Source organism: Photinus pyralis, unplaced genomic scaffold, assembly GCF_008802855.1.
Source record: "Photinus pyralis isolate 1611_PpyrPB1 unplaced genomic scaffold, Ppyr1.3 Ppyr1.4_LG3b, whole genome shotgun sequence".
NCBI classification, from domain to species: domain Eukaryota; kingdom Metazoa; phylum Arthropoda; class Insecta; order Coleoptera; family Lampyridae; genus Photinus; species Photinus pyralis.
In genome coordinates this window covers 10,788,939-10,802,251 of record NW_022170510.1, presented here as the reverse complement: position 1 = coordinate 10,802,251, position 13,313 = coordinate 10,788,939, and the positions used below count along the sequence as shown (strand labels likewise).

The following is a 13,313-nucleotide window of genomic DNA, read 5'->3' as shown; positions in this document are numbered from 1 at the left end:
TTTTCCTGCCTCCTGTTACATACCAGACGCCTGTCAATGCAGACACATTAACAGTAATAATGAATGATTGGAAATATTTTCAATAACGATTTTGCGAAAAATGTAACAGTAAAATGACACTACTTGACTCGTACGTAAATAACTGATATTGTACAGCAAAGTAACAAAAATGAGTACCTGTCGTACGATAGATAGCATTGACTCGCTGTACGTGCCTCGTCATAACCTCTATACAAGCCTCCTCCGTTCCATACTTTTGAAAAAACTGATGATCGGCCTGCAAGTACAGCATACAAGTTGTCTTCTTCGGATCGATAGTGGCCCTTTTGTTAACGTGCCGAAAATTAAAGTCAAACGAAGTCCTGTTACTTGTAGTCATCTCCTCGTCGATCGGCTGATTAAACGGCGAATGTATGTCGATGGACGTACTTATGGGATTTTTCGATTTGCTCGGATGCCAAAAGCTGAATTCGTCGTAAGGATCCTTGCTGTTGCCTTCCAATAGCCAACGTTTACGTCTACTTAATTTATCTAACTTATTTTGATTATTATTTACATATAAGATATGCGAGGCACATGGCATTTCTAAATTAGGATTTTTTACATCCGACGTTTTATACATAATTGAATGAAAGGACGGGCTTTTATGGCTTTGGTTGTGTGGCAAGTATCTATTTATTGGTTCTATGTAGTATTCTTCCGATGCCGTCGATACCATTCCGTCGAATAGTCCATCCTTTGTTACAATACCATGTACTGAAGCATTTTCGTCATCTGAAATCAAAAGAGCAAATTTAAAAAGTCTTTCTAACTAATGTAAGGCAGATGGGGAACTTCACCCTTATCTTACAGTTTGTAACAGCTTTATTTTCCCAAGTACATATAAATTATTATAGTAGTTGACTATATGTGCCATTTTTTTATTGCAGGTGTTTTAGTTTGACGAGCATCGATTTGTGCATTATTTTTAATGAGACTTCAATTAAAAATTCATCCATTTTTGAAAAATTCAATCTTTCTGGCGATTAACCGCATTTGGTGTTATCTAGAATCGGTTTGAATCGAGATACCCTTTTCTCTCATGTTGGAGGCTATAATTTGAATTTAAAGTGGATGCATACGTAAGGACGGCCATCTTCTTTAACTACCTTGTTATCACATGGGTTTTTTTCTAGAATCTCGAATCGATTTCAACCGCTGCCGTATTAGTATTCTTATTTTCCAAACAAACCGCTTATTAATTGGAGTGTTCAAAGGGATTTGACATGTGGTTTATTTATAGGGTTTTTGTTAGTGGTTTCGGGGTCTAGTTTCAATTCTGCCTACTTGTCCAATTGCACTTTGACCTGTCCGGGGTAAATCAATTTCGGGAATGCAGTCTTTAGTAACTTTTCTGGTGACGTTTTGCCTTAGGATCGGCATTACTGCCTTTTATAGTAACTTTTCTGATTACTATTTGCGTTAGGATCGGCATCACTACTTTCTTAGTAACTTTTCTGGTGACCGTTTGCGTTAGGATCGGAATTTCTTCCTTTTTAGTAACTTTTTTGGTGACTTTTTAAGTTAGGATCGGCATTTTTACCTTTTTAGTAACTTTTCTGTTGACTTTACTACTTTCTTAGTAACTATTCTAGTGACGTTTTGCGTTAAAGGTCCCATTCACATGCGGATATGTACGGCGGACATGTACGCGGGACAGATCCGTATCAATTCGTATGTGTGTATCCGCTTGTTCGGCGTACATATCTTGCTCGCCATCCGTCGATCACGGACAGCGAGCCCGACAAATCCGCACGTGTGTAGTCGTTTCACGGATTTGTTTGCCGGACATAGAATCACAAAATAGAAACTTCTTGAAAATATGTTTGGAAATTTAAGAAATCAAAATGGAAATGCGACTAATCCTACTCCAATTAAACAGTCATTTAAAAAAATATTTTTTCTACAACTGTCAAAAAAACCTGTCATTTTCTGACGGATTTCGAAACGCGAAGTACTAGATTTTTAATCGGTTAATTAATAAGCAAGGTTGCTCTTGACAACGTGCGCGAAATCGTCAACAGTGAAAAAAAGTATTTCGCGCACGTGACAAAGTTGAACTTAAACAGCAATTTAATTAACAATCGGTTCAGTTGTAGAAAAAATATTGTATATAACGCTAGCGCGAAGTTATTTCGCGCATTTGACTGATATTTTAACTCGGCTTCGCCTCGTCAAAATACCTTCAGTCTCAATGCGCGAAATTGAACTTCGCGCTCTTGTTATATAAATAACTATTTTATTATACCTGAATCACAATCTCCGTTTTAAACACTCAAATGCGTGCGAAAAAAGGCCTTTAAAACACACGTGCTTTAAAGTTGCTAAGTAACGATACTTCAAGTATGACTTTTGAAACTGTCATCTGGATGAAATAAAAAATCCTCTTAGGTCGCTTTCTGTAAATGCAGAACATTTCTTTGGCTTTTGTACCTATCCTTTGGTTGAAGCTTTCACAAACGCGCGTAATTTAGGGTATGCTTCCAAATCTGTTCCACTTTTTAATCGCAGCATTGCTTTAAAGTTTTGAATGAATGCACCAAAATATAGAAGATTTAAATACCTTTGACATTTCCTTCATATATGCCAGCATTATGGATGCATTTAAGACTGTATTCGTAAGTAACTTCCTATTCATCCATGGAAACAACTTTTCATATTCTTTATAATAGGCTTTACTGGAGTTGGATTTTACACCTACCAACGTTTGTTTAGATTTTACAACAATCGATTTAATGGACGGTGTATTATCTTTTTCAACGGAAATCGTTTAATTCACAAAGACGATGATTTTTATAAGCAAACGTCAAGTGACATTTCCATGGCAATCGTGAAATTACGAACACCCAGCCCACTTAATTAGACATGTATTCGAGTATAACGTCAATATGACTTCATTGTATTTCCTATTTTTAAATTATACTGCAGGTATAATAAAAAATACTATAAGATACACGTGTATAATTGGTCTTTAAAGCACTTGCAACGTTAAAGGCACTCCGCTTTGCGTCGTGCCCTTAAACTCGTTGCGCGTGCTTTAAAGACTTGATTATACACTTGTATCTTAATATACTATTGTTTTTGTTTATATTACTTTGAATATAATGCAGGCGCAAATTGTGCTAAAGATTTCAATGATCTTTTGGGTAACTTTACAAGCAAATTTGCGGAACAACACCGAACTGATGGTGAAACTGTTAGTCAAAGAAACTTCTTGAAAATATGTTTGGAAATTTAAGAAATCAAAATGGAAATGCGATTAATCCTACTCCAATTAAACAGTAATTTAAAAAATATTTTGTTTTTACTTTTGAATATAATGTAGGCGCAAATTGTGCTACAGATTTGAATTATCGTTTGGGTAACTTTACAAGCAAAATTGCGGAATAACACCTGACCAAAGAAAGACCAATGTCCAATGACCACTAATGGTGAAACTATTAGTCAAATACAATCCGATCAGTTACCTTTTGGTGATATTTTAAAAGTGAAATTGGAAGACTACGGTGATATTAACATTCCAGAACAAAATGCGCATTTTTGGGGAACAATTTAAATACTGGTAAAGATGATAGTGCTTACTCCACCAACCAAGCACACCTAACTACTGATGAAATAATTTTATGCCATTTCCGAGCATATTCTGCCAAGGCTTATTTGAAAGTTTGAGGTATAATTTTCCCGATAAGCTGTGGGGAGATTGCACAACTGAATTGTAGCTCCTCAAAATTCCTTCAAGTTGCTAAGTACTGTATCGTGGCAATTAATCGCTCTCTACTGGTAACTGCCTCATATGGGTATCATTCCATCATTCCTCTCAATAACTGGACGAACATATTTTAAGTTTCAAATGTCTCATTGTCCATGCGCAAAAAATTGTGCAAATCATGACGCGTTTCCAAATCTCTAAGTAAAGTCATATGAGAGTACTTTTTTGATTCAAGAACCACTGTTTTGACCACATCTCTTCTGTTTCCTATCTTCACATAAAACTATATATCCTGCAATTATTGTCAGTTTCTTCTTATGATCCATAGCAATTACTACAGCACTCAAAACCACACAACCCAGGGGCTAGCACTACAGAACTGAAATAGTGAGAGAACGCCGCCTGCTCGTCTATTGAGATTTGTCCGTGATCTGTGTACAGACATATCCGCCCTCGTATCCGCCTGTGTGTAGCTCAAGGCGGATCTGTCCGCCGTATAGATCCGCCGTACATATCCGCATGTGAATGGGGCCGTTTAGGATCGGCATTTTTACCTTTTTAGCAAGTTTTCTGGTGACTTTACGTTAGAATCGGCATTACTACCTTTTTAGTAACTTTTCTGGTGATTTTACTACTTTCTTCGTAACTTTTCTAGTGACGTTTTGCGTTAGGATCGGCATTTTTACCTTTTTAGTAAGTTTTCTGGTGACTTTTTACGTTAAGATCGGCATTACTACTTTCTTAGTAACTTTTCTGGTGACTTTTTACGTTAGGATCGGCATTACTACTTTCTTAGTAACCTTTCTGGTGACGTTTTGCGTTAGGATCTGCATTTCTACCTTTTTAGTAACTTTTCTGGTGACTTTACGTTAGAATCGGCATTGCGTCCGGATCGGCATTACTACCTTCTTAGTAACGGTTCTGGTGACGTTTTGCGTTAGGATCGTCATTTTTACCTTTTTAGTAAGTTTTCTGGTGATTTGACGTTAGAATCGGCATTATTTAATATAGTTCCTCCGAAGATTAGATCGCTACCCCTCTCAGATTTTAGAATTACACTAAAAAAATTGTTTATTCAACACCCTTTTTAGCGCATTTCCACAAAAATAAAAAAAAGTGCGCTATTGTGGCCACTTTGTCCGTCCGTCCGTCCGTCCGTCCGCTAACTTTGCGACGCTACTAGTTTTTTATCTTAAGAGCTATTGTTCTACTTTTTTCGCTATTTGGTTCGTTATGGTGTCGAGTCTTGTACCAAGGAAGGAATTTTTTTTGTACCGCTTACAAAAAAAGTTATTATAAAAAAAACAAAAAAACCGTTTTTTACATGTTCCATAATTTTACACTTTTGCCGTTTATTAACGATCCTAGAGATCGTTTATAATTTTGCATTGCTATCTGTCGCCTGCCGGTTGGTCTCTCCGTCTGTTCCTTTGCCTGTCTGTCCATCTATTTGTCCGTATGAATGTGAACGATAACTTTGTTTAGAAATGTTCGATCGCTTTTACATCTCCGTTAGTTATGAACTGAATTGCATGAAATTCAATATGGGCATAGCTTTAACCATATAATACGCAATGCCAAAAGTTGAATCGAATCGATTCAAAATGCACAGTGCCCTTTTCGCATCTCGACCATTTATAAACCGAATTGCAAACTTTTTTACTTATAAAAGTATTTGAATGAAATTTGATTCATAGGCACTTGGAATAAAGGAAAATCAAACGCCAATTTCAAAATTTGGTTTTGCGCATGCGCAGTGCCAACTTTTTTATTTATGGAAGAATTTAAACGAAATGTGATACATAGGCACTTGGAAAAAAGGAAAATCTAGCCGCTAGTTTCAAAATTTTATTTTGCGAATGCGCTGTGCCAACTTTTTTATCTATGGAACTATTTAAGTGAAATTTGATACTTAGGCGCTTGGAACAAAGGAAAATCTAACATTAGTTTTAAAATTTAGGTTTGCGCATGCGCAGTTTCAACTTTCTTATTTAGAAAAGCATTGAAATGAAATTCTTCTCATAAACTGAAATTGAAGTAGCACGTCAAAAATGGATTGCCCATGTGCAACGCTATCTTTCATATTTGTAGCCGGATTTTTACGATTTTAACAGAAGTTGCATCTTACAAATGGGAAATGAATGCAAGTGGAAATGCGCTTTATGTAAATCGTTTACGGTTACTTTTTAACTTGTTTCTCATTTGATGAGTTTAACGACTTCTGTTGGAGTGGTTGGTAATTGTATCAGTCATTCTGTGTTATATATGTTTTTTTTATTATGTTTGTTGTATTATATGCTAGTGTGTTCTTTATCTAATGACGAGTGTAAATGTATCAACATGTCTGCACAACAATATATATTATTATTATATTATTATTATGGTCGGTGTATCTTGTGAGAACTCAGGTCTAGCCTGGTTAACTAATCGCACGGATTAAAATCAAGTAACGATTAGTGTCTGTGTCTGTGTCTGGTGAAGTTATGTAGGGTCCTAAAAAAAATAAAAGAAATAAATAAATAAAATAAAAATTATTATAAAAATATTATTATTATTATTATTATTATTATTACTACCTTTTTAGTAACTTTTCTGGTGAGTTTACTACTTTCTTAGTAACTTTTCTAGTGACGTTTTGCGTTAGGATCGGCATTTTTACCTTTTTAGTAACTTTTCTGGTGACTTTTTAAGTTTGGATCCAAGGTTGTTTTAAATAAAATAACCTTGGTTAGGATCGGCATGACTACTTTTTTAGTAACTTTTCTGGTGACTTTTTACGTTAGGATCGGCATTACTACTTTCTTAGTAACTTTTTTGGTGACTTTTTACGTTAGGTGCAATCTTAAAGTTAGTTCACCAGTTAGTAAAATCATGTAACCGTTTCTAATTTTTTTGTCTTATTATATCACGGGTAATCGTCATTTTTAATTTCTCACCACCAATCAAGTGTTAAACCATTATAACAATAGATGCTACCCGCTGGAAAGGTCTTTGAAACCATTAGCTAACTAACAATAAATATGAATTTCCATTGCAATACTCTTGGTGTGAATAATCTCTTGCATAAATCTCTAATCACGCGATAATTTATTTCCGCGTCATTCAATTCTAAAAAGTGTAGTTAATGTGGTAGCGAATTATAATAATTATACTTGTCGCCGGTCAGAAGAAAAGATGACTATGTCTATGTAGTGTTTAGTAGATCATACATTTATATTTCATGTTCTGGCAGAAGGACCCCTTCGGTGTATTTGTCTAGAACGTCTACGGTAGAAATTGATCGGAAATTCAGTGGTGCTCCATATGGAAAGCGACATTTCACTGGCACAAAAAGTGTCTCCGAAAAACAACGCTGTGAAATATTTAAAAGATTGCACGCGACTTTTATAAAGAAAGAAAACTTTAAACGCCTCCGAACTTTGATTTAGTATCGAATATTGAGCGCCCCATATTAAAGAACTTTCACAAAAGATATTTACCACTTTCAATACAGTTTCCCCCAAAGTGATACGTGTGTAATACGGGAATAATTTATTGGAAGGGGTCATGACGGATGAAGGAGAAATAAAATGAAACCGTTTGAGGAACGTACCTTCCAATTAGCCGGAATTTAGTGAGAGCATTCTGCTCTGTGTAAGATAAGGGAAGAATCCAGTATACATATATCATACGCAGAGCAGGAATACGTGCCTTGTAATCCGTATTGTAGGTAGGGGATAAAACTACCAATTTCGGCGGGCTTTCTGTAATCAACCCATTTATGTTTCGCACATGAAGAAAACGGTTTAGATAAGAATTTTATTGATCGTGTAGTGTTATTGCTACTATATAACTCGTTAAAAACATTGCACTCTTAAATGATGATGACGACTTTCGGTTTATTGCCGTTTCGCTTTTACTACCTACAACGAAGGTAAAGTAAAAACGTTCTAACGGCCGCCGTTTTTTTTCATATCGCTTCCAAAAGTGTAACATCGGTAACGATTTTTAATGTTCCACTTAGCCTTTCAGATCATTTTCGAGTGATGTTACATAAACTTTTATTAAGCGGCGATTCTGAGCTATCTGAATGAGCAAAGGGAGATGTAGGCGTAAAATTCACAATTTTATTATTAAAGCACATACTCACAACTAACTTTGAGACAATTAGTACCGTAGGTATCAATTTTGTACCACCTTTATAACCGTTAACCCAAATACACCTACAAAATATCCAAAATCTTGAGTTTTTTACATTATCATAAAAACTACCTACTACACAGGTGTAACGGTAGCTCTAAATTTGATCTTTTGGACGTTGCCATTGTTGTCCAAGGAAAGAAGATAAGAAATGCAGTACTTATTGTACTAAATGCCAAAATTTCTTTTGTAAAAATCATGGACAAAAGCGGCAAATTAATTACTGTAATCAGTGAAATGAGTGTAATTGATTGTGGTGCTGGAACCCCAATACGGTGGAAATATAATTGTATGAAATTTAATGCTTACGGTACAATTCAGCACAAAATTATGACAAAAATTTATCTGTACGTTCAGGATCCCAATGTGGATTTGGTGATACCTGCACAAATTAATGGAAAATGACGGAATTCACAGATTCGACCAATCGTATTATTAGGGGGTTGCAACTTAATGAACCGGAAAACTACAACTTCTCGTAAAGTTCGATCACATCTTAGCCCTAGAAGGGTAACATTCAACGACTATCGAAATGGGGATGAAGATGTTATTCAGTACGATTTTCCACTATACAAACATTCTGGTGGCCTATGTAAGTCAACATTTAGTAATGCAAACTAAATTGCGGCTCACGAATGCAAAACATTTATTAAAGCAATATTGACAATAAAACTATATAGTTTAAAACCATGCCGGTTTAGTCCAAAGTAGCATGACCCTCCTAATAAAAAAGAAATAGCATATTTAATCTCCTAATTTGCAATTAGTAACCAACCGAAACGATTTTGTAACCAATTCTCATCCCCAATTTAGAACAAATTCCACGAACGTTTATAATTCGTCATAGCGCACCTATGTTAACCTCAATTATTTAATGAAGAGTAATTAATTTCGCTTTCTGTTATTAAATAAAGTAGCGAGTAATTGGATTTTGATAAAGAAAAGTAAATTGTTTGCTTACGTCCGTTCCATATTAATGTTTAATGATATTAACACTTTTAATTCAGTGGTCACACCGGATTTGGTATGGTGACGACATAAGAAGCTTAGGGGTTTGACGTAAGCTACCACCTTTTTTGTTATATTTTTAACTTGAGCTAATTTATGTTTAAGCTCATTTGTAACGGATTGATTTTACTCAAATTGCGAACGCAGCAAGGATAACTATTGCTGCCGAATTATTTACTTATACAAAGACAATCATCATTATTTTAAATTAACTAACCACATAATGAATGTCTGAAATTCTTACTGCCTTTTAAATCCCTAAAAGCTCCGCAAATAAAACTTTCCTTTCCTTCATAAAAGATGAACATTTAACCGGTAGAGATGTTTGAGCTTGAAAGTAGGTTATATTCCAGCAATTTGTCTTCGACGTTTCCCTTACTTTGTTATTTACAGTGGTTTTTATTGCAATTTTTTATATTAGCTTTTTTTTTCTTACGTGGAAAGAATATTGATGGGAATATAATATCGCTAACGCGATTTAAAAGCAAGTGGAAGTTATCAGGCTACATTCAACATTGCTCTTCCTTTTATTTTGGCTCTTAATGAACATGAGATCCTCACCATCTCTATTTAAACAAAAAAAGGAATATTGGATTTTGTAGCATAATGTACACCAATTAAGCAGTAAATTTCTATTAAAAAATTGTAATTAATAAATCATCAGAAAGAATTGTACGTAACGTCTGTTCGACGTCAATACCCACGAGGAGTTTGACTAGCTATATACAGGCTGATTCAAAATCGAGGGCCACCATGGGGATCTCGGGAACTGTAACGTAGATAGTTTAAATTTGGCAAAGTTGCGTATTTTGTTGCTTAACAAAATGCAGTTTTGAAACTGAAAAAATTGCGACTACTTTGGGAGATATCCGGAAAAAACGAAATTTGCAAAATCGTTTTTATTTTTTTCTGAAGTTATTTAACAAATTTTTTCAAAATAAATAACACAGTATTATGACCACTTTTTCGGTATTCAGTTGTATCGGATTATTTTTTCCACCAGTCGTGGTTTCTTTTCTGTTTCTGCAAGTCTTACAGTGTCGTCTGAGTATTTTATTATCTTTATGTTGTTACCACCTATCTTCTTCAAATGTCCTTATCGCTTTTCTAATAATTTTTCCGCACACTGTACAATTCCAAATATTTTTAAAATGTGTAGAATATTCAACCATATCATAATACAAAAGCACTCTATCGAAAAATCTTATCTTCAAGGCATTAAGTTACTCCGCGCAATCGTTGACCCACCCTGTACAGTGGTTCTGTCAGGACGCTTATTTTCCGAGATATAAGCGAACAAACGTGGTTCCTTCAAACCCCCCTAACCCCGACTCAAGGGCTAAGGGTGGGGACTTGATATTCTCACCTCCTAACTATAGTCCAAATAAAGTTACGAACCCAAAAATTGTGTTTCAAGCATTTCCCTCTATAGCTTTTCTTGAGCAATTGCTGTCTGGCCTATTTGGAGAGCATAATTAAATCACATTTATTTCGCATAACATTGATTACAGAAAATTCTAGGGAATAATATGAAACTTTTTAGAGAATTAGTGAGCATTTTGAGAAAATACGAAGAAATTCTGGGAAAATATGGGGAAATTTAGGAAAAGTTTTTAAGGACATGCTGTTAATTATCACTTATAATTGCACAAGAGGTTTGTATTTTACCGAGTAAATTTGGGTTGTTTAGGTAATGAAAATCTGTTGCCTAGCAATTAGACGAAAAAAACTGTCAACTAATAAAAATGCGACACCGCAGGTGGAGCATTTTTAGGTTGACAGTTTTTCGAGTTCAATTGCTAAAAGGAAACAGATTTGAATTGCAACAACCCAAATTTACTCGGTTTAAATCTCGGTTTAAATACAAACCTCGAGTGTAATTCGGCAGGACAATTTAATGAACAAGAAATTCACCAAACTAATCAATTATTGACAGACGTCAAACTAGTCATATGGGTAAGGATAATGCGATTATTGGTTCGAAAATGAATAAGTGAAAAAACCACTAGTGCATTTGTCGCTGGAAAAGTTGCAGGTAACTTTTGCCGCTGTCAAAGTGACAATTCCACTGCGGCTTATGAGATTTTTTAGACATGAGTTGAATTGTCATGTGAAAAAATTGTGGAAGCCTACGGTAACGCAAGAAATTTCGGTAAACTTCTTGGGAAAGAGTAAGAAATGGCCAAATTTTAATAAATGAATTAGAGAAAACTATGATACATATAAGGACAGTCTGGGAGAATACGGTGGAATTATGGATAACGACAAAATAAATACGACGAAATTCTGGAAATAATGATTAGTAATTTTGGGAAAATGAAGAGCAAGTTCGAAGGAAATCGCATTAATCGAATAGAATCAATTAGGTAATACGGAAGGAAACTTTTGGGTCTCTCGAGGATTACAAAAATGTTGACGAAATAAGAAACATTCAAAGGAAATTGGGAAAATAAGAAGAAATAATGCAAGATGAATTGTAGATGTTCTGTAGGAATAATAAAATTCGAGTGGAAGAAATTCTCAGAAAATCTATGACGATTGAGAGGAAATGCTGATGAATGAAAATGAATGTGAGAAAGTAAAAAGCAAAATTAAAGGAAATGGCGGTTATATAACATTTTGGACATGAAGAAAATTGTGAGAAACGATGAAGAAATAAATCGATTTTAAGGCATTCTGGAAAACATGGAAGAATAATTAGAAAAAAAACCAATCTTTATATTAAACTTCACTTATAATTAGAGGGAATTCTAGAGAAAATATAAGGAGGTTTAGGGAACTTATGTGTGACGAAGAAATTCTCGGGAAATGACGGGGAAATTCTGACGTATCGAAAAAGAAGCTTAAAAAAAGGGCACGCTTTAAGAGATTACTTTGGCTAAATGTGCAAAAGAAATAAGAGGATACTGATTAAGAAAATTCTCGAGAAAGCTTTTGAGGTAAGGAAGTCGATTTTTAATGAAATGCTGTACAGAAATTCGAAAGTTTAATTTGGAGTGTGAAACTTTAATTTTAAATTTGCGGAATGAAACTTTTGAGGGATAAGCAAAATTAAAATTTGAATGTTGAAATTTGAAGGAAACAATGTGATGCATACGGTAGAAGTGAGCACTAAATTAAGCCACAAAGTTTGTATGAATCTGTTGAATGATTTGTAAACTTGTTGAATTCAATAAAAAAACCTTTGGAGACCATTAAATATAATTTACTTTACTCGGCCTATGAGTAAATCCACCTCCGAGTGTTAGTGGTTTTTCATGTAAGTGTTTCTTTTGATTGAACTGTTTTTAGAACTATTGATATTTTGAAAAGATTGAGCAGTTATCTGCAGCACTTCGATATGGACACTTTATTGATAAAAATGTTTTTGTCAATAACCTCTATATAAAGTGACAGTTTAAATACTCATTTGCGAACATAAAGTTGCAAATGTTATTGAAATTTCCCATGTGTACATTTTTCATTAAATTAGAATACCTTAAATTACATTCCTAAAATAGCACCAAAGCATTCTAATCGAAAAGGCTTTGACCTAAGTACAATTTTTACGATTTTGGATCAAGTAGTCCAAGGAAAATTGTAATGTACGAAAAAAATTGGCTTTGGGAAACTTTTTCGTCCTCGCACACAAATGACTATTACTGTACCATCGTACCTCGAGGAAGAAACTCCTGCGGCAGCAAAACGAAGGTTCAGTTTCAGTCGTACGACTCGTGCAGTTGAATAAGAATTGAATTAACGTCTATTATGTCAAATTTGCTGAATTAGTAACAATTCAGTACCTGCCAATTATTAATTGTAAATGCGAAACGCACACATAAATATGTTATTTCTCGAAACTACCAGGCGAACTATCAAATAGAAGGACCAATTCGCAAATGGATATGTTGTTTCATCGATCACTCACTTCCTCTATACGCTGCAGCAAGTTTGCTTGTTTTATTAAACTATGCGAACGAAATTAAAATCAAACTCGGGCGTCGGTGGCAAAGCGTCAACGTTTCCCTGTGTCATAATTAACAGACTAAATTCGAAGACGGTAGTCGCATTTCATGATTCAGGTTCAATTACCAAAGTTCCGTTTGAATAGTTAACCCGGCGTTACATTTCAATTAGTGCTTCATAATTGTAGTTATAACACACGCGAAACTTAATAAAGGACAATCAGCGCGTGTGTGTGTTTCCCATTTATCGGAGTTCGCCCCGTCTAACGAATCATCATATTAGCTTCGTAAAAATGTTGTGTAACAACACCGCATCGGTTTGCATATCAAATTCTACAGCCGTCTTCCAAGCAATCTAACCCTATGACTCCGTATTGCACCCTCGGGTCCGCTTACATTTGCATTGCTCTTGTCAGTCCATCTGTTACTCTTTG

The 13,313-nt window shown here is 34.9% G+C and overlaps 1 protein-coding gene across 1 annotated transcript in view; it reads right to left on the bottom strand.

Moving 5' to 3' along the window:
- Positions 1–1,083, bottom strand: part of LOC116167115 (disintegrin and metalloproteinase domain-containing protein 10-like) — a 34,594-nt gene extending 33,511 nt beyond the window's left edge. Inside the window, exons 1-2 of the mRNA XM_031482356.1 lie at positions 1,071–1,083; positions 178–774 (exon numbers count right to left, since the gene is read on the bottom strand). Coding sequence (XP_031338216.1) covers positions 178–774; positions 1,071–1,083 — 610 coding nt within the window. The remainder of the gene's footprint in view (positions 1–177; positions 775–1,070) is intronic.
- Between the last annotated feature and the right edge of the window lie 12,230 nt (positions 1,084–13,313).